Source organism: Chrysemys picta, chromosome 9, assembly GCF_011386835.1.
Source record: "Chrysemys picta bellii isolate R12L10 chromosome 9, ASM1138683v2, whole genome shotgun sequence".
In the NCBI taxonomy this organism is placed as follows: domain Eukaryota; kingdom Metazoa; phylum Chordata; order Testudines; family Emydidae; genus Chrysemys; species Chrysemys picta.
In genome coordinates, this window is record NC_088799.1 from 53,605,685 (window position 1) to 53,633,458 (window position 27,774).

Sequence of the window (27,774 nt, forward strand, 5' to 3'; positions counted from 1 at the left end):
AAGGGTCAGCTCCAGAAAGCCTGGGGAAACTCTTCTCAGCCGTGGCTGAGACTTTTCCTTGCCTAGGGCAGCCCTGGTGGTTCCGGAGGGTTGAGAACTTGGGCCCAGCCTGGCTGCGGACTCAGCTGCTTCGGCCTAGCGGCGCTGCAAGGCTCCCGATCTGCGGGGCTTTAAACCAGAGCGAGCCAGACAGACTGCAGCCGCGTTCGCACTCGTGTGTGTGTGAGAGAGAGTCGCGGCTGCGCCCCCTGCAGGCCGCGCCGCGCAGCTGCTGCCGAGGCGGAGAGGTTATTTGTGGTTAGCTTTGATCCCGGGGGAACCTGAAACTCTCGCATTCCTGGCATAGCAGCCACTCGCGCAGCCCGGCCTCCTTGGCTCTCATTACAGCTGGCGGGGGCCGGCGAGGCGCTCAGTGCCTGCCAGCAGCCGCGGGGGCAGGATCTCTGCGAGCTGCACGCACACAGCGAGCCGGCCGGGCGCGGAGCGAGCCTCTCCTCCCCTGGCTCTGCAGCGAGGCTGCTCTGCTTCGGTGAGTTCCGCTCCGGGCTCCCATCCCCGCGGTATCTGGGGCCAGAGGGGAGATCTCCGACTCCCCTTCCCTGGCTCGCTGGTGTCACTAATTCGTGCCGCTTCGGGTTGGGAACGCTGCGCTCCCTGCGCGTCAGCCTGCGGGGTCCCCCCTTTCTATCGCTCTGGCTCCCCACATTCCCCTGCAGCGTGTGACCCGGGATTCCTGCAAGTCCCCGGGAGCGCCTGGGTTGTGACCCATAAGAAGCAGAGAGGGGGTGAGCAGGACTTTGCTGGGCTCGTTTGCAGTCACAGGTGCTTGTGCCCCCAGCTAGCTGAAGAATTCTCTTTGTCTTGCTCGGAAAATGCTTTCCGCAGCCATGAGCTCGTTCTCACTTAGAAGGAATGTTAATTGCAATCCAAACCCAGGGTGATGTCAGTGCTGAACGATTTGGAAAACAAAGCGGCAGCAAGGCAGTGCCCTAGCACAGCTCTGCAGATGGCAATTGCTGAACGCGCTCTAGGTGCGTTAGTTATACCCAGTGGGTTTGGAAAGGTGAGAAAGGGGGGTTTCCTATGGGGGGCTGCCACAGAAATGTCTCCCTGTTGTAACGTCCCAGCCGGTTGGAGTTTTCCAGGGAGATCTTCTGGTTTGCAAACCCTTGTTCTTTCACTGGATCGCCTTTGAACTTGCTAGAATATGTCAACTGGAGTTTGAGTTGTCTTTTTTTCTTTTTTCTTTTTTTAAACGATCCTCGCTTATTTGATGCTGCTCATTCAAGTTATGCTGAGTGCCATTAAAGGGAATTTCTTGTGACTGCAAAATTAAAGAAATTTATAAAAATATGGGAGGGGAATAAAGAAATGCAACCATATTAAAAAAAAACAGTTGGGGCTGGGGATCCAGGAGTGAAAATAATCCCTGATAGTAAAAGGTTGAAGAGCACATATGGTAGGGGTGGGGTGAGGAATGTTCTCTCCACCTTCCTAGCTATCTAGTCATGCTCCCTGACCCAATATTTCAGACTTCCTCCTTGTGAGAACGCACCAGGGCTTGTGAAACTGAAGGGGATGTGTGGTTCTTTTATTTTGATTCACCAAAGACAGTCTGGGGTTAGCTTTAAATCTGAGGTCTGAGTCAGCCTTGAAATGAGGCTCAGGAAAGGTAGTTTGTTTAGAGTTTCCTAATTTCACCTTCAGGGAAAACCTGGTCAAGAACTTTTTGTGTTGGGAGCCAATATTTGAGGTATGTTTGTATGAAGCAATATGAGATTAGCAATCTCCTTTTGCCAACCCACATGCATTAGCATGAGACTAGAAACAGGTGATCAAATGTCTACTTAGGAATTCACTTGCTTTAAAGTTTGAGTGCAGAGGAGGACATGCAACTTAAAAACAGTGATATAACTTCCCTGTCTAGCATCCCTCTTCAATAAATTACTAGCCATACACAAACCTGGGCTACAGCTGCAGTTTCTGATTGCCAGGGACAGCAAAAAGGTTGAGAATGTTGTTTTTAAGGTCTACCCCCACACTGGTGTCTCCAGGCATGGCTGATTCATTAAGATAAGTGTTTTATATTTAAAATTTCAGTAGATGTATGAAAAGCATGTGTGCATACATACATAAAACGCCATAACAATGTAGATGATTAAAACTGAAATAATCTTGAAAATCAGGATTATTTTATGTGACTTTTCACTATGAAGCTTTTATTATATTTCGCGATCCACTGGTGCAATGACAATAGATGAGCCCTTTACACTTTTGAGTCAATTTCACTCTCATTCAGGATCATAATGTTGCAATGTTTGCAAATTGGGGGAGGGGGATATGATTATTTGTTTAAAACAATTAGATCCTATGGGAATTGTTCAAGATTGTATCCATTAAACATTTCTTGTTGATTATAGGTTTTGTAGGAACTTCCATTTACAAATTCTATGTGTTGGCCCAAATTTGACAAGTCTCCCTTCTTTAAGGAGACGGAAAGTACTGGAAACTGAAATCCTCTTGCTTTGTGATCTGTAGCTGTTGTTCCTGTATAACCTGCAGGACTAGGAACATTCTCTGCCAGTGTAACTTGGGCTCGCCAAGTCTAGGATATTTTGTGTAATGGTGGATTGAGCTCAAAGCACCATAGCACCGTCTTCATTACACTTAACAGAACTTCTTCCCTGTCCCCACAATCAAAGCTAGACTAACAGGAGTCTCACTTACTAAAAGTTCTGCATTGGCCTACGATTTTGGGTGATGAGTTTGGCTCTGTTCAGTGGACTGAATTAATTTCTTAGACAGCAGTCACAGCTTTCCCCTTGGCTACCTTGCCTGGCACATGTAGAGAGACACGCGCACTAAGTGAACCAAATAAAGGGGTTCTGACTGCACAAGTTACTAGGATCCTGTGATCTGTCTTTCCAGAGCAGTAAATCAAGTTATGCAGAACAGTCACGCTGAATCTCAAATGCACTCATGCTAAGCTCAGGTGCTGAAGCCGTTCACCCCACTGGGAAGCCAGCAGAGATCCCCACGGCTGACATTCCTCACTCCCCACCAAGAGCTGTCCCCTTTAGGGCACTTAAGATGAGATGGGGATTCAGGGGCTCACTGAGGCTCTGGGCAAGGAGGCTTTTTGTATGAGAGCTGAGTTCCCTGCAACTGAGCCTGCCAGGACTGGTCCACTTCCAGCCTCCGCAGGGTTGCCAAGGGCCTAGTTCTCAGTGGCCTCCCATGGAATTAGCGTTCAGCCTGGGCCTGGCTCTGCCCTTCCTTATGGTGGCAAAGGGATGGGATGTTGCTCAGAATCCCCCTCTCCTCCCCTGCTCTGCTAGGATACGAATATTGTGACTAAAGGGCAAATTGCATCTTTCCTGGCAGAGTGCCACAATGGGACTCCTGGCAAACTAAATCTTCTGAAAATATGTAATGAGCAAACCCCTGACTGAGAGCTGCCTCCTGATTCCTGTGTTCGTCTCTTGTAGGCTCCTTGGGTGCTGCTAGATCCTTGGGATTGTATTGCATCTACTGTTCCTGGTGGCAGCCCCTTGACTAGCCAAGGATGAGGACGGCAGAAGATTCCTCCGGGACGGTTCTGCACCGGCTCATCCAGGAGCAGCTGAGATATGGGAACCTCACCGAGAACCGCACGCTGCTGGCTATTCAGCAGCAGGCGCTGCGTGGAGGTGGGAGCATGGGCAGCCCTCGCTCCTCACTGGAGAGTCTCACCCAAGAAGAGAGCCAGATGGTCCAGCAGTCCACACGGCAGGAGCCCCAGGGCCAGGAGCATCACTGTGACCATGTTTACCTGGAGAATAACGTGTATCGGCTCTACCAGCCTCAGCACAAGGGCGAGGAACTCCCCACCTATGAGGAGGCCAAAGCGCATTCCCAGTACTATGCCTCACAGCGAGGACAGCAGGCTGGGGTACCCTGTCCAGGCACCCCTGCTGAGCCTGGCCAACAAAGGGCCTATGCCCCTGACAGCAGCAGCAAGCGCCAGGACGAGTCGCTAAAGGAGCTGAAGCATGGGCATGTGAGGTCACTGAGTGAACGCCTCATGCAAATGTCGTTGGAGAGGAATGGAGCCAAGGCCCAGAACCACATGAGCTCCTCCCACAGTTATCCCCAGCTATCGAGGCACTTCCAGCTGTCAGCCCCACGAGGGCAGCATGCCGAGGGGATGGAGCCACGGGGCCCCCCTCCAGAGTACCCCTACATCATCCCCACCCAGGAGCCTGCAGTTGGTTACCTGGCAGATCCCCGGCACTGCTCCAGGGAAGGGCCAGGATTTCAGCACCCTGAAGTCAGGTAACCACAACATTTGTCTAGCCCCTCGCCCTTCACAGCAGCGTAGCCAGTCCCTTCCTTCCTGGCATGCACTCAATTCCTGGGACTTCGACAGCCATGTGGGAAGGGGATTGGGTATGTTGATGCAACACTGCATGGCTCCCAGACAAGCTGTGGCTGGGGAGCCTCTATGGGTTCGGAATGCCAAGGCTGATTGCATAAGCAGCGAAACCCGCATGTTGCAGAATAAGGAGATGAGCTGTAGGGATGCTACAATGTTCATCCCCTGGCTGCACGAATCCTTACTTTGCCCTAGATCAAGCTACCTTTTGCTGACTCTGGAAGTGCTGCCCTGTTCTGTGGGCAGAAAAGGGTGCGGAAGGGGACTTGCAGTCTGAATTTTGAAGCTCATGGGCTATATTTGTCTCTGGAGTGGCTACGCCAGGGCTAAATTAGACCCATTGTTTTGCAGATGAAGTTGTCTTCACAGCCTCTTTCCCCTTGTGTTCTGAGTGGAATTTCTGGTTAATTGAGGAGTTGGAATTGAATCAGGAAATGGCTAAGTTTGGAAGGGAGAAAGGAAGCAGGCCCCGCTATGTGGAAAACTACCAGTGCTGTCCCCAGAGGGAGTGCAGACTGAGGGCTGAGTAGAACCTGGACACTGGGAACTTGCCTTTCTGCACTGAGAGGAAGGTGAAAGTGATGAGTTCTTACCGAACATTCCCAGAGGGAACCCTGCTAAATAAAAATCTGTGCCTAGCCACGTACCACCCCCTTGATACTGGGCTTTGCTCTCGTCCACTTTGCAAATGCCAAAGCCCAGAGTCTGCCCCCAGCTTGCACCCAGTGCAATCCTAAGGGTGAATTGTGCTCTCCGTTACACTGGCAGTTGAGGTCCCTCTTCTCTTGGCTGCAGCATAGGGTTGGTAAGTGGAGTGTCAGTGCTGGGTGAAAAGTGCCTATTCCTCTTCAGCAGATGCTCCAACTGCGCACAGAGCCTTGCTAGCATTATGACCTGTCACTAACAGTGGAAGCCTTCATGGAGATCTGGTGTTATGGGTCCTAGCCACTTCAGGGCATCATGCATTCTGCTTTGCCTGGCAATTTGATCACATCATAAAGCGTTTTTTGGTTGCTTATAACAAGGGAAATACAGAGTAGCAAAGGAGAAACTAAACCCTGAGTGTTCTCCCCCTTCACCACCCACCATTTCCCAGCTGCCCACTCTCCTGGTGTCTTCTCAGCTAGCTGCACGGTTGGGAAAGGTGGCGAGGCTGAATAGCAGTGTATGCTGTTGGGCAAGCCATAGTGAATGCTGACAGGAAGAGATAATATCTCTGACAGGAAGTGCTCCCTTTTGGAGGGAACAAAGAGGGGAGGGGGTGCAGGCAGAAAGGAAGACGTATTTACCAAATCACCTTCCAGGAATGCAGCCCCACATTTACAGCCAGCCCTCGCTCATGTGCAGCCATGGCGCCCTCTGGGAAGCACCTGACAGTCAGGCTCCCATAAGGTGGCCAAGCTGTCACTGGGGCTATGGTATCTTTGCCCTCTTAGCAGTTGCCTTAAAGATTCGTTAAAACAGAGGGTCCCTGTAACAGTGTTTGGTCTGCTTAGCACCCCTTTCCCACAAAGTACAGGACGTGTTTATTCATGTTATACTTCTAGTAAGGGACCACCTTGGGGCAGTGATGCCAATTCAGATATTTCTTAGGACAAGCTCTGGTCCCCACTCATTTCCCTTAGCCGGTGGTGAGTCTCCCCTCTGACCCACACGGTGCATGAGCCAATGCCAAAAGTTGTAATATTGGCAGACTCCCCTGTTCCCCATTATTTGGCCCAGCCACCCCTGTGGCTGGACAGAAGGGTGGCCAGGTCAAATTTCAGTGGTGTTGTGACCAAGCTCTGCACTGCTCCGGCAGGAGCCATACTGATTAGTACAGTCTCACTGATTAAAAGTGGTCACTGCCACTGCCCCCCACCTCCCGCACCCCCACCCCGGTTCTGCAGCCTATGGAACTTTGAGCAGTGGAAAAATTTTGGGGTGGGGGATGTCCCTCCCTTGTAATTGGCACTGCTGCTAAGGGGAATAGGCATTTCCTTTAACTTCCAGGAGCTTGATAAGAGAGGGGGCAGTTCTGTGGTGACCTCTCACTACGCTTGGCTGTCTCTGATAAGTGTATTCTTATTGTGTTCTTAAGCACTGGCTTGATGATGTTGGGTGGTATAAAGTTTCTTTTTAAACATGGATTAGAAATAAAAGGTAAAATTTTAAAAAAGGAGCTCGGTGACTAAGTCCCATTTTCAAAAGTGCCTTAGGCACTAAAAGCCACTGGTTCTTGAAATCAATGGGAGTTAGGCATCTAGATGCTATTGAAAATCTCACTGGGCACTAATCTGCATCTTTAGGTGCCTAAATCCCTTTAAAATCTGGTCCTAGTGCCTAAATCATTTTTGAAAACAGGACTTAGGCTCCTCAGTGATTTAAGTGCTTTTGAAAATTTTACATAAACTCTCTGACAGGCAAGTGAAGTGCAAGGGCACATCTTACCACATACTGTAGGTGGGATCTGCAAAAGCATTCAGCACTGACCTAGATCTGCTCCCATTGAAGCTGATGGCAGTTTTACCACTGATTTCAGTGAGAGCAGAGTTAGGCCAATGCTGAGTGGTTTTGAAATCGTATTCTGTAGCCGAGAAGTGGTGCTAATAGTTGCCATGGAATCTATACTTTGAAAAACAGGCATGCCTTGATCTCTGTCTGAAAAGTACATTGGGAGATTGTTAAAGATTGCCCTATGAACCTGATATTGTAAGGGTTCCATATATGCATGGCTGCACGCGCTACAGCCCTAAATGAGATGGTGCCACTCATCCCAGGGCAGAAAGGGGGGCCTCAAAGATTTCTGACATTCCTGGGTTACATTTTTCCCCTTAAGGTTCAAGTAAATATTTAAAATGGTGAGATGAAAACCTCCTCCTGGGAGCTCTGTCAACAGATGTATGATTTGTTTGTGTTACCATAGTGCCCACGAGCCCTGATTATCGTACCAGAACTCCAGGGCGCTAGGTGCTGTACAAACCCAGAACAAAAAGACAATCCCTGCCCCAGGGGTTCAAGGAGAGAGAAATAATGGTGTGAGGTCTGCTGGGGGTTGGATATTGCCAGAAGCCACTCAGTGGCACACCATCCCAGCCACGCCCGTCACTCCATCTCTTATCCTTGATTTACAGTGTGTCCTGGCGGGCACAGAACAATGCTATTGAATGTCTCTGTTGAATTTTTGTGACCTCTCTTAGGGTGATGCAGGCCCATATGCCCCAGGCTTTCCTGCCCCAGCAGGCTGCCCTGTGCCATGGCCCGCTGGGCTCCCTTACTCCAGCTGGGATGGAGGTTCTGATGACAGCCCAGGCCGCATCGGCCAGCAGTCACTTGGCCCAGATGGAGACGGTGCTGAGGGAGAATGAAAAGCTGCTGAGGGAGAGTGAGAAGTTCCAGAGGGAAAACGAAAAGCTGCGGCGGGAGCTTGAGAGCTGCAGTGAAAAAGCAAGCCGGATTCAGAAGGTAAATGTGTGGAGCCGGCATCCAACCAGTCTTTCCAGCCAAAGCACTAGGGCCCAGCTCCTCAAAGGTACGCAGGCCTGTGAGCATCTGGGCCTTGGGGCAACGTACAGGCAGGCTCAGGACCCTGGCAGGGGGCAGGACTGCCAGGAGCAGTAGGTTGGCATGTCACCTCTCAACTTTGATTCCAACATGTCATTTGAAATGAGACTTGGATGCTTTCATTTCATTGGCTGCTTTTCGTCTGAGATAACACGGCCTGGCAGGCAGTCTGTCCCGGCCAGACCCGGTTTGTGACCGGGAATTGTAGGATCGCTTTCTGCGAACGCTGAACAAGGAGCTTTATCTCAGTGTTAGCCCTGAAGTCACTCTGTCTGCTTCACTGCAGAGCTTATCCCTAGAACCTCCACCAGCCCCCTCCTGCCTACCTCTGGGGGCCGGATTTAAAGAGACAGTGCACATGTCATCCCGCTTTTGTCGGGATTGAGGTGCATTGGCAGAGTTTTGGAGGAGGCGGCCAAGAACTGGACAGTGAGGTAATTACACAGGTCAGGATAGAAGAGTCTAGAGAGGGCTGTAGAGGAAGCTTGCTCAGTGCCTGCCTGTCCTTCACTTGCATTTGCACTACATCTCACTCGTTGTCGGCCGAGCTCCTCGTGTTCCTAGCTTCATTCTCTGGATGGGGTTTGGTTTTGTTTCTTGCCTAGAGAAAGAGCAGACAGCTGCTGAGAAATTTCATCCCCTTTCATATGTTTACTCTCTTCCCCCCGCCGTCCCTCTGAACAGCTGTGGCTCAGAAGCACACAGCACAACAGGTCCTCAGCCAAGGCAGTTGTTGGGTGGATAAAAAAGAGTCCATTCACCATCTCTGTTAACAGTTGGGCCCTCTCTGGCCATCCCTCCCCTTGGGGTCTGTGCTGGGCCGCCACAGAAAGCCCTTTGTGCAGAGGCATACAAGGGGAGGCCTGTTCCAGCCCAGCCGCAGCCACGGGGAAAGCCTCTCCCCTTAGAACAAACGGGCCATTGGGAGGGGCACGTGCCAGGCTTGCGGAGGTGGGGAGGCAGGGACATGTGCTGGAGCTGGGGAGGAGGCCAGGAACCCGCTAGGCAGGATGGAGCAGCAGCGAGAGGAAGAGGGGAGAGAGATGATAGAACTTCTCCAGTATAGCTTGTTTTGTAATCCAGTTAGATGCACGCCAGCTTGTATTGCCCATCAAGTTCATCGCAGTAAGACAGACCCATGAGGGTCTCTGATCCCTTAGTGCAGTGGCTCTCAAACTTTTTTAATGGTGACCCCTTCCACATAGCAAGTCTCTGAGTGCGACCCTCCTTATAAATTAAAAACACCTTTTTATATATTTCACACCATTATAAATGCTGGAGGCAAAGCGGGATTTGGGTTGGAGGCTGACAGCTCACAACCCCCCATGTAATAACCTCGCAACCTCCTGAGGGGTCCCGACCCCCAGTTTGAGAACCCCAGCCTTAGTGTTACAGACATAAGGGCCTGACCTTTGCACATGGCCAAAGGGAAGGGCACACTAAGGAGCCAGAGCCAGCCAGGAATAGGAGGGACTGTGTGCCAACAAACTTTATCAGAGTGATTCCACCCCCTACAGCACACCTTTCGCTCTCATGCAGCCATCCCATCACTGAAAACGGAAGGGTTGGTCCTGCCAGAGAAGCCGCTCCAAGAGGGCAACCTCAGGGGGTGGAGGGACAGCAGAGCTATCTCTTTACCTGGGAAGGGGTGGAACATCCAAGGGTCCCAGGAAGGAAAAGGCAAGTGCTTCTCTGTGGGAAGCTGGGGAAGGAGGAGAAGCTTGGGGAGTTTTATCACTGAAGATGACTGGTGCCTTCTAAAAAGAACGGGCTGAAATTAAACCCAGGCCCAAAGTCTCCAAAGGGCATGGTGTCGTTGCAGTGGGCTTATACTAAATGGGCCCTTTGAGTGGCTGCTCAGAAGGCAGATGGGAAAGCAGCACTGCATGGTGGGTACAGTTATGCAAATCATTGTGGAATCTAGTAGTGCCCTGCAAAGCCGTTTGTAGGTGGTGCCTGCTGGCGTGGGGTTGTTTGCAGTTTTAGTGAGGTGGCGAGAAAGTGTATGTTGTTCTCCTATTGGTGTGTGTAATGCTCCCGGACTAAGAGCGCTGGCGTGGGGCAGGCAAGTACAGGTGGGCAGTGAGCAAGCTTCTTCTTTTATAGAATCATAGAATATCAGAGTTGGAAGGGACCTCAAGAGGTCATCTAGTCCAACCCCCTGCTCAAAGCAGGACCAATTCCCAGCTAAATCATCCCAGCCAGGGCTTTGTCAAGCCGGGCCTTAAAAACCTCCAAGGAAGGAGACTCCACCACCTCCCTAGGTAACGCATTCCAGTGTTTCACCACCCTCCTAGTGAAATAGTTTTTCCTGATATCCAACCTGGACCTCCCCCACTGCAACTTGAGACCATTGCTCCTTGTTCTGTCATCTGCCACCACTGAGAACAGCCGAGCTCCATCCTCTTTGGAACCCCCCTTCAGGTAGTTGAAGGCTGCTATCAAATCCCCCCTCATTCTTCTCTTCTGGAGACTAAACAATCCCAGTTCCCTCAGCCTCTCCTCATAAGTCATGTGCTCCAGACCCCTAATCATTTTTGTTGCCCTCCGCTGGACTCTTTCCAATTTTTCCACATCCTTCTTGTAGTGTGGGGCCCAAAACTGGACACAGTATTCCAGATGAGGCCTCACCAATGTCGAATAAAGGGGAACGATCACGTTCCTCGATCTGCTGGCAATGCCCCTACTTATACAGCCCAAAATGCCGTTAGCCTTCTTGGCAACAAGAGCACACTGTTGACTCATATCCAGCTTCTCGTCCACTGTGACCCCTAGGTCCTTTTCTGCAGAACTGCTACCTAGCCATTCGGTCCCTAGTCTGTAGCAATGCATGGGATTCTTCCGTCCTAAGTGCAGGACTCTGCACTTGTCCTTGTTGAACCTCATCAGGTTTTTTAATCCTCTAATTTGTCTAGGTCCCTCTGTATCCGATCCCTACCCTCTAGTGTATCTACCACGCCTCCTAGTTTAGTGTCATCTGCAAACTTGCTGAGAGTGCAGTCCACACCATCCTCCAGATCATTAATAAAGATATTAAACAAAACCGGCCCCAGGACCGACCCTTGGGGCACTCCGCTTGAAACCGGCTGCCAACTAGACATGGAGCCATTGATCACTACCCGTTGAGCCCGACAATCTAGCCAGCTTTCTATCCACCTTACAGTCCAGTTCTTTGCACCTCAGTCCTGACCTGTAAGGCTCCTGCCATTCATTCCAGTGCTTAGAGCTTGGCTGAGCAGGGCCCACGAGTCGTGTGTTGTGCACAAGTAAGGACCAGGATGAGACCACCAGACTCATGTCACTAGTCTCCTAGCGTGAGATTAAACCCAGCCCTTTACTGGTGACCAACACCACAGCCATGTTGGTTTGAGGTGTTGCTTGCCATCCAGCCATCTTCTCCTCTGGTCTTTTCCCCATCCCAAGAATGTTTAACTTCAGCCTGTTGTTTCTCTCCCCCCCCACCCCCACCCCCACCCCCACCCCCCACAGCTGGAAACAGAGATTCAGCGAATCTCCGAGGACTATGAAAACCTGATGAAGGCATCTTCCAAGCGAGAGGCATTGGAGAAAACCATGAGGAACAAGAAGGATGGGGAGATGCGGCGGCTTCAGGATTTCAACTGGGATCTGAAAGGTAAGAAACTCTGGACTGCACTAGACAGGGGCTAGGGAGAGCGGAAAGGGCAATTCTTGGGTGCACTCCTTTTTGGGCTGCGTCACTCATTTCGAGAGAAGATTATTGTTATTAGAAACATGCTGTGCCTTGGGCTGAGCCTCCCCACATTGGTGCTCCCTCCATAAGCCACTCGAGCAGTTGTCCATCTCCACTATGTAGGCCCTTGTTCAGTGCAGACACTTGCCCTCATGTTGTCGAACCTGGTTCTGTTCTGATCCCCGTTGTTGAGGCCACATCCAGTACCAGTTTGACTCCCCCTTGTTGGTCCCAGTCTTGTGACCCTCATCTCTGGTGACAGATCCCCAACAAACTGTCTCCTGACATATTTCCTGGTACATCAGGAGCATTTCAGGGAGATTAGGTTTCAAGATGGGTGTCTAATACCACCGGTGTCTTCCAAGAACCAGGCTGTTCCCAGTCAATTAAATTATAAAAATTCTATCTCTGTATATTTAATCTGAAACAGAACGGTTGGAATCTGCAAACAAACAGCTGGCCAGCAAGCAGCAGGAGAACCCAGAAGGCAGCCAGGGCACTGTGGCGAAACTGCTTGCACAAAGTAAGTCCTGGGGGAATGCTTGGTCACAGTGGAGGTGCTGTGCAGAGCTGTGCAGTTGTGCCTGCGTGGCTCGCTGCACGGCCAGCCCTGCTGCGCATTGCCCTGTCACTCTGTGGCCCGGTGGATCAGAGTGGGTTGGCATGCTTTCGGGGTGGGTGTGTTGGGAGGGAGAGAGGAAGGAAGGGTAAAGGTCCCTTTAAGATAGGAGAGGAGGTGGATCCTCTCTTGGAAGCTTTAGCCATTCCCCAGGGAGAGCTAAGCTGTTCTTGGCACTCAAACCAGAGTCATTAATCATAGCAGCCATCAGTGTGACCTGGATTCTTTGCATTCCAGCGGCTGTTCTGGCTGTTCCAGCACACAGTCAGCACTCCCGCCACTCTGAATCCCAGACCTAGGCTAGAGCCCTTTTTCTCTCTCGCATTGGATATTTTTTTTTAAGGAGAAAACGTTTTTGCCAGAGGCTGGGAATGGGCCTGACAGTCTCTTCCTGGCTTGATTCCACTTCCATGGCTGGCAGCAAAATGCCCATGAAAACCCAAGGGAGGGGGAAAGGGACACAGCCCAAGTTTGTCATTGTTCCCACCCACCTTCCCTTCCCTGAAAGTTGCTGAGCCCCAGTGCTTAGGCCTCGTCCATCCAGGGAAGTTGTACTGGTGGAACGGAGCCGGTTCAGGAGGGGAGTTTGTGCAGCCCTGGGGATGGACTCTTTTCCTGCGGGCAGGGACAGGGATTGATTCCTTTGGTCGGGAAGGAATTGCTCACATTGCACTACCCTGGGTTCTAGGCCTGTTTTCTCATGTGGACACGGCCTTCATCTAAGGTGGCATTAATAATGTCTTTAACCACGGCTCTTTCCCTTGGACTTCTGAGCGGTCGCCTCTTAATGCCCACGGAGAAGCCGGCTTCTTTGGGAGATTGTGGGCCAGTCCTCCAGTGGGCTGAATGGGTGAAAGTCCATTGGAGTCAGTGGAGTGGCCCCCATTTGGATCAGGATTTGTCTGAGTTTGCCGGGGGTCAGGCTGAAGGGAGCGTGGTGTGCAACTTTGGAGCACCAGCCCACAGGTTTTTAAACAAGGAAGCCCATGCAAGGAGCCAGCTGCGTAGTGGGTGGCAGGTCACATGATGAAGTTGCCATGCCTTTCAGTATAGTTGACAGACTAACTGGGGAGGAGAGACCCTGGGACTGGACTAGCAATGGTGTTACAAGGCAGGAGAGGGCTGCCTTGCAGAGCCATGTGGAATAGCTGAGGTGTTACATTGGCAGAGCTATATGGGGCCTAGGGCTGCAATAGCAGGAGTGGTAGAGTAGGACTAAGATGCATTGTGAAAACTGAGCCTTAAGGAATTTTCTTCTTTCTTACCCGTAACCATAGCAGCTGATTCCCTGGCAGTGGCCCAGTGTAGCCCCACATATAGCATGTGGCACTAATGGTACTACCCTTCCCGCCCCCATCCCCAGTGAATAGACACTGGCAGCACAGACATCTTGGTGTGAGAGAGACTGGGAGCCTCTTAGCGTCAGCGGGGTGGAACAAGCGACTTCTCCCTGGGCAGATATTTTCAGAACAGATATTTAGATTTTCTCATGGCAATTGGCCATTATATCTGATGCCAGAATCCTAATGTGATAGCTCTGAGCCGGAGTCCCTCCAATATGCACTGGAATGAAATGACTGCAGCTGGGAATGTTCTGAGCGGATGGAGCAGCTACAACCATCAGCTAATGTATTTGCTCCTTGTGCTGTTTCCAGGCTACGAGCACCAGCAGGAGAAAGAGAAGCTGGAACGAGAGATTTCGCGGCTGCGCAGTGCCAGTGAGGACCAGCGCCGGCGGGCGGAACTGCTGGAGCAGGCACTGAGCAACGCCCAGACACGGGCAGCTAAGACCGAGGACGAGCTGAGGAGGAAGCGGGCATACGTGGAGAAGGTGGAGAGGCTGCAGCAGGCCCTAGGCCAGCTCCAGGCCGCCTGCGAAAAGCGTGAGCAGCTGGAACTGCGTCTCCGCACCCGCCTGGAGCAGGAGCTGAAGATGCTGCGGGCTCAGCAGGTGAGGAGTTCATGGAACCAGGGTCGAGGCCAGCAGCAAAGCAGGGCTAGTGAGACAGTTGCTCAAAACACTGGTGGCACCAGTCCCCGTGCGGCACAAGCATTGCCAGCTGTGGTGCTGCAATTGGGGGCAGGTTACACGGAAAGGCTAATGCAGGCAAGGCCCAGATGTGCCAGACTCCTGAGGATGGGGCACAGCATAATGGTTAGAGAGCGGTCCAATCAAGTATCCCCAGACTTTGGAGAAACCTGGATCTGTGCAGGTTGGGCCCATCTCTGATCATTGCACTCAAGGGACCTTTCTCTTCATGATTCAGTCTCATGCTGTGTGTCATTTTTCCTGTGTCAATACAGAGACAGGTGGGAGCCCCAGCTGGAGGATCCCCGGAGCTGAGTGCCCATATGCTGGCCGAACAGTTGAGAGAGAAGGAAGAAAAGATTCTAGCCCTGGAGGCGGACATGACCAAGTGGGAGCAGAAGTATCTGGAAGAATGCACCATGAGGCAGTTTGCCATGGACGCAGCTGCCACCGCTGCTGCGCAGCGGGACACGACTATCATCAACCACTCCCCGCGTCACTCCCCCAATAACAGCTTTGACGAGGATCTCCTCTTGGCCAATCACAAGCACCAGGAAATGGAGAACAGGTAGGTCCTGCATGTGGCTTCACAGGGCATATTTTTTGTTGGCCTTCCATTATCATCAGTCTTGGGATTTTTATGTCGCTCGCGTCATTGAGCATTTGGAAACTGGCTTCCCAGCTGGCCAACCAGCAGCCATGGGAAATAGGTGTCCTTGCCATGCGCATTGACGGAGCTAAGTTTTCTTGGCCGTGATGCTAAAGGAACACCACATGATGAAGGAGTTGTTGAAGCGTCACACACACTCTGGAATAAAATTGCCAGCATCTCTCTCACTTTGTGCCTTGCTCTCGTGTACCCCAGGTTAAAAGCACTTCATGCCCAAATATTGGAGAAGGATGCAGTCATCAAAATTCTGCAGCAGCGCTCGCGGAAGGATCCCAGCAAGACTGTGCAGGGCTCCCTTCGGCCAGCCAAGTCTGTGCCGTCCATCTTTGCTGCCTCGGGGGCCCAGAATTGGCAGGGGACCGCCCACGGTGAACGGTTGGTCGAGGGCCCTTCCAGAGGGAGTCCAGGTAAGAGGAGTCTCACCTGTGGGGAGGGAGTCACAGGCTACTTGCTCCTTCAGTTAGCATTAAAGCCCTGCTTGAAAGCTCCCTTTGCTGTGTTTCCTCCAACACTTCCATCCTTTGGCATTCAGCTGCACTGAGCTGGGGTGTTTCCTGGTGGGAGGGGGCTCTCCCTGACACGCACCCTGATTGCAGTGGCCATCAGAGAGAGCCTTGGAACACAGCACAGAAATGGAGCTCTCTGATTGTCTGCCAGTCAGGTCAGGCCTGGCTCACTAAAAGCCAGTAAGAGCCCAGAGCCAATCAAGTTCGCCTCAGTATTTAAAATCTAAAGGTGGCTGCTCCTCTCCCTCCAGCAGGCAAAGTCCCAGTGGAGGAAACGCCCAGCCCATCTCCTTGCGGCCCTCTCGCCTTCCACTCCAAGCGTGGCAGCAAAGATGGGAGCACCCAGACAGATGGCTTGCCTGAGAGCAGCCTTGGCAGTCCGGACGGGGGGCCTGGCGCCCAGCTCGACAGCAGCCCAGCACACTCCATGGGTAAGTCCTGCCTGCCCTGCTGCCCTGGCAAATACATGCTTGCGGAATCCCTGCGAGGCTGTGCCCAGGGTGAACCCAGAGACCTCCCTTCCCTCTGCCAGGGGTGCCGGACAAGCCCTGCATAGCTGAGGAGTGAGCAAGGAGCTGGTTACTCCACCCTGGCTGCCAGGGCTCAGCCTCCTGCCAGAGTGACTAATCCTGAGTGCAAGATGCACAGTGGGAATGAAATACTGCAGGGCTAGGTGGGGCGCAGACCAGGAAAGAGTGTGGGAAAGACCAGAGGAAAGAGAAGAAGGAAGGGAGAGGAAAGAGAGTGTCTTGAAAGTTTTCTCTCTTACTGATTCCTTTGGGCTTTGATTTGGGCCTGCAGATCTGAACTAAAGCCCAGCTTATCAGCACGCCACAGGCTAGCACACCCGCCCTGACCTTCGGTGGGAGAATCCGGTTTTTCTGCTAGTGGTTTTAGAGTCAGGAGGGAGGAATCAGAGAGGCTCCCTCTCCTCCCCCCCCCCCCCCCAGCTAATTATGCAGCGTTCTGCCTGGGCTTTACCATCTGTAGAGAAAACCACAAACACGAGAAGAATCCCCCTGCTCCTCTCTCCGCCCTCTGCCCCGGGCCGTGCAGCCAGTAGAAAGCCAGGAGCCAAGCACTCTCCCCTTGACAGTTCGAGGGGGTGGGGTTCGAGTGAGTGCAGGGAGCTGGGTTGGCTCTGACATGCCATTTGGTTTGCATTAACCGCTGGTGATGGTTGTCCCCATAGGGTATGTGCATGGGCCCCATCAGAGAGGCTGATGGAAGAGGGCTAGGGTTATACAAGTGATTAGTGATTTGGGGAGCCCAGCTGAAGACACCTTAAAAGGGCCTGATTCTCAGAGGGTGGGTGCTCAGTGCTGTCTGAAACAAGGTGGGCCCCCAAAATCACTTGTCATGTTTTAGGGGCTGGGCCCAAGCTGTCTTATTTATTCATTATGGATTCACGTAAATCTAATGGCCCTGTTGTAAATGTTTGCATTTCCGTGGGGCGCATCGGGGCTCCGTTGTGCTAGGTGCTGCACAGACATAAAAGCAGGAGCCAGTCCCAGCTAGAGAGAGTTCACAATCTAAAGGTGGTTTGTTTCCTTGCAGAGACCATGTCTGCTGCCAGGACCATCAGCCTGTCAGACATGGTGGAAATTCTTATCTGAGGAAGGGCAGGTGCCCACCATCCTCTCTGTCCCTGCACGCTGGCCTGGTCAGAGGAGAGATCTGCTGGGGAAAGTGTGGATTCAGGAGCCGTTCTGTTATCGGGAGCCTGGCTGGGCTTGTGGCATGGAGAGTTCCCGGACAAAAGGAGTTTGGGGGCAGGACTGCAGGAGAGCATGCAGCAGAGCCACACAGCGAGGGCTGGGAGGGAAGCTGCCGCTGCGGTTTGCATCCATCAGTTGCCATTTATCTCACCCACTTTCCATCACAGCAGAGCTCATTTGCTACCTGCTCCATCCACCCCATTGGACCAGCCCTTGTGCAATGTGCCTGTGCTTGGGAAGGACTGTCTCAAGTTCCTTTTGCCGCTGATATGTCGCAGGAAACAAGGAAGGAGGGTCCGAAAGTGAAGAGGCACAGAGCTCTCCCCTGCTCTCCATTTGTGACCTGGAGGAGGGCGGCATGCTGTGCATTGCTAGAAACTGATCCTGGAAGGGACTGGCCTGCCTGTTTCATTGGACCCCCTGTTGGTACCTGCTCTCCAAGGTCAAGCTGCCAGGAGTAGCTCTTGTATTGTGCTGGTGTGGCCAGAACTCCTGCCCCGCCCTGTGCCTCCCAACCCCCCTTTCCCCTCCTGTTGAGAGGACTGGAAATGCTTTGAGTGAGGGTGATTTTGAGTAGCCAGCTGGTGCCCAGTGGCTGGTCCCCAGAGGCACTTCTCCTGGGGAGGCTACAGTGCTGGCAGGCTGCAGCCCATCAGGGTAGGTGAGGAGGTGAGGGATGGGACAGGCAGGCTCTGTAAATAACTCCGTTTTGTAAACAAAAGCAAACCCTGTATTTATCATTTCAAATTCCTCCCTGCCATGGCCTTTGTCCCTCCTGCCCCCTTTCCTGCTCTCTGTGGAACCTTTCTCGCCCTCCCTCACTTGTCTCTTTCTCAATTTTCATATCCTGTTTGTCTCCAGAGTTAAATATCCCTCATTGGCGTCCATCAGATTCCATTTCCTTTTGGGCACTTTCCCATGATTCCTCCAACTGGAATTTCCCTTCTGTTTGTTTCAATACCAGCCGCGTGCCAAATGGTGGTGGGTGGCTGGGTATGTGTTTGAGCTCCTGGGCTGCTCTCGGTTGGGGAAGGGGCAGATCCTCCGATGATGTAAATCAGAATAGCTCCATCAAATCAGAAGAGCTAAGTGAGGCTGCCTGAGCGCCAGACTCTGACTCTCATGACTTATATGCACCAGTAGCACCATTCACAGCCATGTGCAAGCACAATGCTTGAGAGGGTAAAGGATTGCAGGATGGGAGCCTTTATAAATACCAGAAGCTGTGTGTATGTTTCAGCTGAAGGGAGCTTGTGTTTATGCAAAAAAATAAACAAGGGAGTGAGGGGAATGAAACTGGAGATGAAAAAAACACTCCCAAGGTGAAACAAGCATGTCTGATTTTGTTGTGGAGGAGTTGATTTCCCCCATCCCTGGAACTGCACCAAGATATATTCACTCACTTATTCACAGTTCTCATACACCCCCTTGTCTACTGACAGCTGGCTTTTGACAGTAGCCAATTCTGATTTTAATTAAGAGTTTCTCAATCCACTGAACTCCAATGCTTTCTTCACTTGGCCTTCATATATAAATATCTGTGCATTTGCTGGACAACTGCATTTTTTATTTTCTCCCCCAGACATGTAAAAAATGTGTTTGGTTCTGGTGCATTGTTTACAAAGTGCAAAACAAAACAAAAACTATGAAAGAGAAAAAAACAACTTAATATATTTTATATTAATATTGGTATTTCTTTAAGTATTTTTTTTTGTGCTGTGAACTTTTTTCTGCCAAAGACAATGAGGTTTTTTTTGTTTGTGTGTTTTAAGTTATCTTTAAGTATTTAAATGTAAACCTGGCTGTTTTGTTATGCTGCCCTATACCGAGATTGCTGTAGCATTCCACTTGGTATAACAATATTTTAATAAAAAAATAAATATTGACAAAGTGGTAGTGTGTGTGTGTCTCTAAGATGGTGGGAAATGGATGTTGAGAGATCTGAATCCCTATGCACTCATTTAAAAAAAGATATATGTTTTTCCCCCACCAACTTCTCCCAATTATCAGAATCTTATGTATTTTTTGGAAGTGTAATAGGTACAGCCTTTTTAGACAGAAAGGTGGACACTCATGAGAATGTCCCTTTAAGAGACAACTGATGTCTGTTCAAGCAACTGAAGACTAACCTCCACAGTGGAGGAACAACATTAAGGCTTTTAGGCTTCTCCATACTCAACGAGAAAACCAACAACCTGAATATCATTGACTTTTAGATGAAAGGGAAACAACAATGCATGAAAGAACAAGAATAAAATGTGAGAGAACACTGTGTGTATGTATCTTCTGTAACATGCATGAATTCTGCCCCACTAAACAGCAGCTGCCCCCACAAATGGGTAGCCATGTTGGAATTTTAGAGGTATGGGCTAGGGAAAACATACATATGCTGCAGCTGGAAGGCCCAACATGAACCTCTTCCCCACCCTGCAATCTTTCTTTTGGCTTACAAGCCTGGGTACCTCCTGATCTGTCTGAAGTCCACTGAGGTTTTTTTGGGAGCTGGCCCATGAAAGCACAGGCCCTCCTCTCTACCTGCTAGTTGCATTTGTGTGAGCAGGCAGGGAACTAAAAGAAACTTGTAACTAATACAAACCCCTGCTTTCCAAGGCTCCCATTCAGGACAGCATTTAAACATGAGTAATCCCATAGTAGTCCTATTGACTTCACGCATGCTTACAGTTGTGCACCTGTTTAATCGCCTTCATGAATCTGGGCCTGATAGCTTCAGCACATAGGATTCTTCTACAGTGTATCTAAATGGCCTGCCTTGCAGGTATGGAGTGCTTGCCCAGAGGTCTGATTGCAAAGCTATCCAGCATTGGCTGTTGGAGGTTCTCCCACCAAACTAGTTGGATGATATCCTTGTTGCAGCTCGTATTTGGGGGCAAGGCAGGGACTGGCTGGTTTTCATTCTCAGCTTTGGGGGAGGGAAGGGGAAATATTTAAAAATACCATTTTTTTCTAGGGATGATAAATAACAAAACCGTGGGGCCTGCCCATAAGAGAGGGATGGTGACAAAACCTGGGAGGAGAAAGATATTGTAACTGACTAGCTGCCCATTAAATCCCTGATTTGGGGATACAGTCGGTTTGTTTCATTTCACGGCATGGGCTGGCGGCCCTGGAGCACTGGCCCCCTTTACCTGGGGCCAGCCTGCCTGCAAGCAATGAACTGCTCAGGTGGCTGGTTGGGAGCTGACTCTTGAGCATCTGGGCTGGGATGAAAGGGAAGCTGCTCCTAACAAGAGGAGTCTCTTAGGGTACGTCTATACCCAGCCGCTAGTTCGGCGGCTGGCAATCGAACTTCTGGGTTCGACTTATCGCGTCTTGTCTGGACGCGATAAGTCGAACCCGGAAGTGCTCGCCGTCAACTGCGGTACTCCAGCTCGGCGAGAGGAGTACCGCGGAGTCGACTGGGGAGCCTGCCTGCCGCGTGTGGACCGAGGTAAGATCGAACTAAGGTACTTCGAACTTCAGCTACGTTATTCACATAGCTGAAGTTGCGTACCTTAGTTGGATTTGGGGGGTTAGTGTAGACCAAGCCTTAGGGAGAGGTGCTCCAGGGAACAGAGCAGAGGAATTCCTAGGGGGGAAAAGAGAGACTCTGGGAGGGAAATCCCAGCTAGCTGCAGGAGGCGCAGCCTGCAAGGCAGTGTGTGCAGCCAGGAAAAGAGCTGCGGTCAGCAGGAAGGCCCTCGCTCTGGCGAAGGACCCAAAGTTGGGCATGCATTGCAGGTAAAGGGCGGGGCATGGGACAGATGCACTCAGATAGATGGAGCCTGCACCACGTTAAGCAGCCTGCATGAAGGACTTCCTTATGTTTCTGTGAATTTCCTGTTGCTAAATTAGCCCCTCAGACCAGGGGGGTGGTGAGGATGCTGTTTGATACATAAAAGGCTTGGGGAATTTATTCACCTCTCCATTGGGGAAATCAAGGCAGAGTGAACCTGTAGTGCTGCACCTGGCTTGAAGGGGATGCATGGGGATGGCACATGCCTTTCACAGTGGTGTTAGAAGCACGAGCTCCTTATGCATCAAGCTGGGAATATAAAGTAGGGGTATGTCTACCCTATGAAATTAGGTTGATTTTATAGAAGTCGATTTTTAGAAATCGATTTGATACAGTCGATTGCGTATGTCCACACTAAGCGCATTAAGTCGGCGGAGTGCGTCCTCACTACCATGGCTAGCATTGACTTACAGAGTGGTGCACGGTGGGTAACTATCCCAAAGTTCCTGCAGTCTCGGCCACCCATTGGAATTCTGGGTTAAGCTCCCAATGCCTGATGGGGCAAAAAACATTGTTGTGGGTGGTTTTGGGTACATGTAGTCAGTCGCCCCTCCCTCTGTGAAAGCAACGGCAGACAGTTGTTTCGTGCCAGACACCAGGGCGATTAGAAGAGCACAGCAAGACGTGCTGCACATCAGAGAGGCTTTGAAAACCAGTTTCATGACTATCCAGGCTTTGGTGTGACAGTTGGGTGTGTTTCTCCTTGATGCAAACCCGCCCCCTTTGTTGATTTTAATTCCCTGTAAACCAACCACCCTCCCCGCTTCGAAATAAAGTACCGTATTTTCCGGCGTATAAGACGACTGGGCGTATAAGACGACCCCCAACTTTTCCAGTTAAAATATAGAGTTTGGGATATACTCGCCGTATAAGACTACCCCTCTTCCAACGCACACCAAAAAAAAATTAAAAAAACATCAGATTTGATTTCAATATGGTAATTTTAATTCAAATGCTTATGACATGCAGGTACTTAGCAGGAAAACTGTCACTTATAAACATAAGGCTGTTTGTCATCAAACATGTAAACATAAAACAGTGCAAGTGGATTAAACTTTTCCTAATTCACTCTAAAGCTGAAAGGAAGGATAAGACAATAAACCCATGGGAGCTGCCATGCTGTTTGTTTTCTAAGCTGTCAACCAAACTGGAACTGATGATGATAGGAGGAAGATAACAAACAAGAGAGAGAGAGCAAGTGCCGGGCAAGTCCCTGGCGAGTTAGCAACGCCCATCATAACTGCAAGCTACGGTATTTTTACAGGTTTTGCTGGCGTGACAGTTTCCCTTTAAAAGCCTTCAAAATCCTCCTGTTCGTCATCTGATATCATAAGTACATCAATGACATCTTGTGATACATTTGTAAGGCAGTCATTGTATGGATCGAATTCCGTATCAGATGGTGTGGTCTCAGCTTCGGCTTCCTCTTCATCTTGCCACAAGTAGTCGTCCTCCATACCATCTAATGAATTTGATATGCCACACTTCTTGAAAGACTTGATTACTGTTTCTGCATCAATATCATTCCAGGCTTTTATGACAAACTTGCACAAAACATCCAACTGTGGAGCACGCATGTTTCCTCCTTTTGTGAATGACTTTTCGCCGCTAACCATCCATTCATTCCACTGTTCTTGAATGCGATCTTTAAATGGCTTGTTTAGGCACACATCCAGTGGCTGTACCAACGATGTCAATCCTGCAGGAATAACTGCCGCATCTGTGTTTAGTCTTGCAAGCATTTGCTTGGTGCTGGGAGTTAAATGAGCCCTGAACATATCCCACACCAGTAGACTACATTTTTGAATAAGTCCACCTGGTCGCCTGCTCCATACATTATCAAGCCATAGCTTTACCCCTTCTTCATCCATCCAGCCTTTTTCATTCACATGTACAAAACAACCAACAGGGAACTTGAATTTCGGCATTGTTTTTCTTTTAAAAATAATCATTGGTCTCAGTTTGGCGCCATCAGCTGTGCATCCTAGTACCACTGTAAAACTGGACTTCTCATGTCCTGTTGTTTTAATTAAAATTGTTTTTTCACCTTTTTGATGGACAGTTTTATTTCCAACCATATCAAAATTCATTGGAGTTTCATCCATATTTCCAATACTACTTAACGCATAGCCATGTTTAGTGCGCTGTTGTATTACGTATCGATGGAAACTATTTACTTTGCTATCAAGATCTGCAGGTAATTTTGGGGCAATTTTCATCTTTTGCCTCAGTACCATATTATGCCTTCCCATGAATCTAGTACACCAGGATACAGTGGCCTTAAATCTGTTGCTGTGATCTGGGTTAGATTTGGCCCACTGAAGTGCAAACAAATGTATTTTATTTCGTGTCACTACATAACCGTTTTGGCGATGCTCATTCACCATGTCTGCTACATGTTTTTCGAGTTCTGGCCAATGTGGAGTGCCTCTTCTTAATGCACACTTACCCCTTGGCATACTCTTTAATGCTTTTTCATTTGCTTTCCAGTCCCGAACCATCTTTTCTGTTACTCCATATTGTCTTGCAGCAGCGCAGTTATTATGTTCCATGGCAAAGTTTACAACTTTAAGTTTGAAACTGGCTTCATATTTCTTTCTTCTTGCTGGTGGAGCCATGATGGGGTTTTGACTGTTGGACATTTGTATACTGTACTGTATGTACTGGTGCTATACCGTATGAACAGGTACAGATACTGGTGCTGTACTGTATGTGGTACCCAGTATACAACAACCAGCCAATCACGGCAAGCGATGTACCTTACCGGCGATTGGCTGGTTGTTGTATACAAAGCCTGCTTGGATTGGTCAGCTCTCCCTGCCTGCCCAGCCCTCCCTGTCTCCAAGACTATCAGAGCGGTAGCGCAAACACGCCTCTTTCACCCGTCTGGCCCGCCCTTGTATCCTATTACCTCCTTCTCTGCCTCTCAGATCTCGCACATGCGCGCCTGCGCCGCTTCACTGCAGTCCTCAGGAGCGAGATCTGAGAGGCAGAGAAGGAGGTACGGTAATAGGATACAAGGGCGGGCCAGACGGGTGAAAGAGGCGTGTTTTTCTGGGCACAGCGCCGCTCTCTCTCTTTTTTCCATACCCCGGGCGTCCCGGACGCCTGCAGCTTGCTCCGCCCTTCACTTACACCTTCCCGGTGAGGCGCCCCCTCACCTCGTCATCGGGCGGGGATGCGGCCGCGGCAGTTTTTGAACTCCCCCCACCATCTGCGGCGACCGCAGATTCTCCAGTCCGGCTCGGAAGTTTCAGCACCCGCCCTATAAGACGACACCCGGCGTATAAGACGACCCCCGACTTTTGAGAAGATTTTCCTGGGTTAAAAAGTAGTCTTATACGCCAGAAAATACAGTAACTACTGTTTAGAAACTATGCATTCTTTCTTTATTAATTAAAAAAAAAAAAGAGAGAGATAACGGACAAGGTAGCCTGGATGCTGGGAAGGACAAGGCCACATTGCTTATTGTATCCACACTAAAAATCAAACTGTTTGAATGACAGCCTTCTGTTGCTTGGGCCATCCTCTGCAATGGAGTGGCTGGGTGCCCGGAGCCTCCCCCGCGTTCTTGGGCATCTGGGTGAGGAGGCTATGGAACATGGGGAGGAGGGTAGGCGGTTATACAGTGGATGCAGCGGGGGGTCTGTGCTCTTGTGGCTTTCCTGCAGCTCCAACAGACGCTTCATCATGTCCGTTTGCTCCCCCATTAGCCTCAGCATTGCATCCTGCCTCCGCTCTTCAAGCTCACTTAATTCTTTCCTGGCCTCTGCTACTGAATGCCTCCATGCATTAAGTGTGCCCTATCAGTGTGGGAGGACTGCATGAGCTTGGAAAACATGTCATCTCAAGTGCATTTTTTTCACCTTCTAATCTGCGATAACCTCAGGGACGGAGATGATAGGGGGAGCGTAGAAACATTCTACACTCTATGGATTCGGGGGGGAGACACTGCATGGTCACTTGTGCTGCTGAGTTCGCCACGCTGACCAAACAGGAAATTAAATTCAAAAGTTCCCGGGGCTTTCCCTGTGTGCCTGGCTAGTGCATCGGAGTTCAAAGTGCTGTCCACAGCAGTCACAATGGAGCACTCTGGGATAGCTCCTGGAGGCCAATATTGTCAATTTGCATCCGCATTACCCCAAATTTGACCCAGCAAAGTCGATTTTAGCACTTCTCCCCTCGCCAGGGAGAAGTAAAGAAGTCAATTTTAAGAGCCCTTTAGGTCGACGGAACGGGGTTGGTTGTGTGGACGCATTCATTTTTAAATCGACCTAACGCGGCTAAATTTGACCTAATCCCATAGTGTAGACCAGGCCTAGGACACCTCCTTTCCGTAGGGGAATAATAGCTGAAATATTCCCCCCTCCACAAGCCTCACACCTATGCTGAGAAAATTTCCCACGAATTGTGTGTGTGTTGGACTGGAATTTGCAGAGGGATTTAAGGGAGTGAGGTGTCCAACTGTCCTGGGATTTGAAAGTGGTTTGGACACCTAACTCCTTTGAAAACCTCATCTGCGATGCCCTGATGAGACACTTGGGCTATAACTGTCCAAACCACCTGAAAGGTATATCTGTACTGGGATTAAAACCCCACAGCATGGAGTCTCAGAGCCTGGGGCGGCTGGCGTGGGCTCACGAGGCTTGGAATGCAGCTCTAAAAATTGTGGTGTAGACATTCTGGCTCGAACTGGCGCTCTGGCTCTGAAGTCCTCCCCCCACGCAGGATCTCAGAGCCCATCCTCCAGCCCAAGCCTGATCATCTATGCTGCAATTGTACAGCACCACAGCCTAAGCCCTGTGACCCCAAGCCAGGGTCTGAGACTCCGTGCTGCAGATTTTTTATTGCAATGTAGACATACCCTTAAAGACTTAGGAGCACAACTCTCACTGAAAGTCAGCGGAGCCTGTTCTCCTAAGTCACTCATGAAAACTTCACCCACGGTGCCTTCAAATATGTGACCCAAAACCAAAGGCAGCCAGAACTAGTGGGGACTCCTGAAACTTTCCGTCTTGATCTCTCTGCTCTCTTGGATTGGCTGTGCTGCCTTTTCCCATGGCCCTTAAAGGAGTGGAATGTCTGGCCCCACCAAGAATGTTCAGCAGCAGGGCAGGTGCACCCACCGGGCAGCTCAGCAGTGCTCAGCGGTGCTCTGGTGCTTATACGGCCAAATAGCCATTTGTCTCTTATGTGGAGCAGCTCAGCCAATTTTCTTTGTACAAGGTCACATGCTACCGAGCAGCTTTAGCTCTAACAGACCTAAGGCTGTAGGTGGATTGAAGCTCTTGGGGTTTGTTCCAATGCTCCATCACTGCAGATCAATGCTTCAAAATGTCCCCTTATTCTTCCCTGTATTAGCCAGCAGCAGGGGAGGTGAGAAAAACAGCATCTGAGCCTGCAGTTTATTTTAAATCTCTTTTGGGTGCTTATCTGGCCCCTGTTCCTGCAGCATCAGAGCACTACCTCGCAACATGCCCGGGAAATGGGCAGTGTGGTTATCCTCATGGTAGTGGTGGAGAACTGAGGGATTAAGAGACCTGCTCCAGGACACATGGGAAGTCTGTGCCACATGCTGGGCAAGCCCCCTGATGATTCCATCGGGCTTGTTTTAAACGGTGCCAACAATTTTAAAGCTGGGGGGTTTCAAGGTGCCTGAATAAAACAGCATTGCTGAAGGGCCAGGGAATCACCCCTGGTGACAACAGGGCATGGCGGCTCCTGTAAACATAGGGAACAGAGCCACGAGCAGCTCAGCTCTGCACCGTCCAGCACAACAGCTTGTTCCAAACCTGGCACTGGCAGGAGGGGGGGCTGGGAACCATACACAAGCTGGAGAGTTGAGGGAATGTGGGACAAGGCCTAACCCTCACAAATGCTGTGTAGGGCAGCAGACTGAGACTAAATGGGAGAGCCAGGCACTGAACACTTGTAATCCCCACTTGGCTACTGACTCCCTGCATGAATCACTCAACCTCTCTGGCCCTGATTCCCGGCTGCTTTCCCCAGGGAAAGGCGTGCAGGAGCTACTCAGTTGGCAGAGGTGTAAATAACGAGCTGAAGTGCAAGGCTGCTAGAGGGGTATGGAAATCCAGTTTTGCCTCGCTTTCCCCATCTGTGAAATGCCAATGAAGTGCTAAGCCCTGTTAGTGAGAGAAGCCAGAGCTACTCATGGTCATTGTGATACAAAACCAGTGCCAGGTATGGCAGCTTTTTTAAAATAGTGGGCATATTCAGTTCTTAGGCAATCTTTTGGTAGTAAATGTTTGCTATTATTTACATGACAGCAGTACCTAGAGGTTCCTTCTGAGACCACACCCTCTTTGTGCTAAACCCCATAGGCATGCAGTGGGAGACAGTCCTGCTCCAAACAGCTGAAAACCTAAGTAGACAAGACCACCAAAGGCTAAGAGGAGAAACTGAGGCACGTGCCTTGCCCCATGTCTACACCCATGTCTGTGGTAGAGCCAGGAATGGGGATCTCCAGACTCCCAAACTGGTGCCTGCAGGAGCGCCGCCAGCTTTTCTGCCGCCCTAGGCGGCGGAAGGTCCTGCCCCAAAATGCCGCCCCCCCACAGAGGCGGCGGACGGTCCCGCCGCCAAAATACTGCCGCAGACGCAGCCACACCAATTGTAGTGCCCTAGGCGACCGCCTAGGTCACCTAATGGGTTGCACCGGCCCTGGGTGCCTGCTCATTGCGCTACTCTGCCTCCCTTGTCTAGGTGTTTCAGGTATTGAACCAGTCACTGTAGTTTTTCTTTAACCAGGG

General features: G+C 50.5%; 1 protein-coding gene across 2 annotated transcripts; it reads left to right on the plus strand.

The window, feature by feature from the left end:
* Positions 1-252: 252 nt before the first annotated feature.
* On the plus strand, positions 253-19,101 carry AMOTL2 (angiomotin like 2). Of its 2 annotated transcripts, XM_005303638.5 has the most exons (10): positions 253-529; positions 3,489-4,314; positions 7,594-7,858; positions 11,447-11,591; positions 12,100-12,192; positions 13,944-14,239; positions 14,593-14,885; positions 15,183-15,394; positions 15,745-15,924; positions 17,051-19,101. In XM_005303638.5, the coding sequence occupies exons 2-10, from the start codon at positions 3,566-3,568 to the stop codon at positions 17,107-17,109; spliced, it is 2,292 nt and encodes a 763-aa protein (XP_005303695.1). In that variant the 5' UTR covers positions 253-529; positions 3,489-3,565; the 3' UTR covers positions 17,110-19,101. The 2 variants fall into 2 exon arrangements, with proteins under 2 accessions (XP_005303695.1, XP_065412304.1); XM_065556232.1 differs by lacking the exon at positions 3,489-4,314 and having other exon boundaries at positions 339-529.
* The last annotated feature ends 8,673 nt before the right edge of the window (positions 19,102-27,774 follow it).

Bases quoted from the DNA above. Each gene is read 5' to 3' on its own strand.
- AMOTL2 (XM_005303638.5), top strand. From the start codon at position 3,566: ATGAGGACGGCAGAAGATTCCTCCGGGACGGTTCTGCACCGGCTCATC. The intron at 7,859-11,446 runs GTAAATGTGTGG...CACCCCCCACAG, and splicing joins AAGCAAGCCGGATTCAGAAG to CTGGAAACAGAGATTCAGCG. The intron at 15,395-15,744 runs GTAAGAGGAGTC...CTCTCCCTCCAG, and splicing joins CCCTTCCAGAGGGAGTCCAG to CAGGCAAAGTCCCAGTGGAG.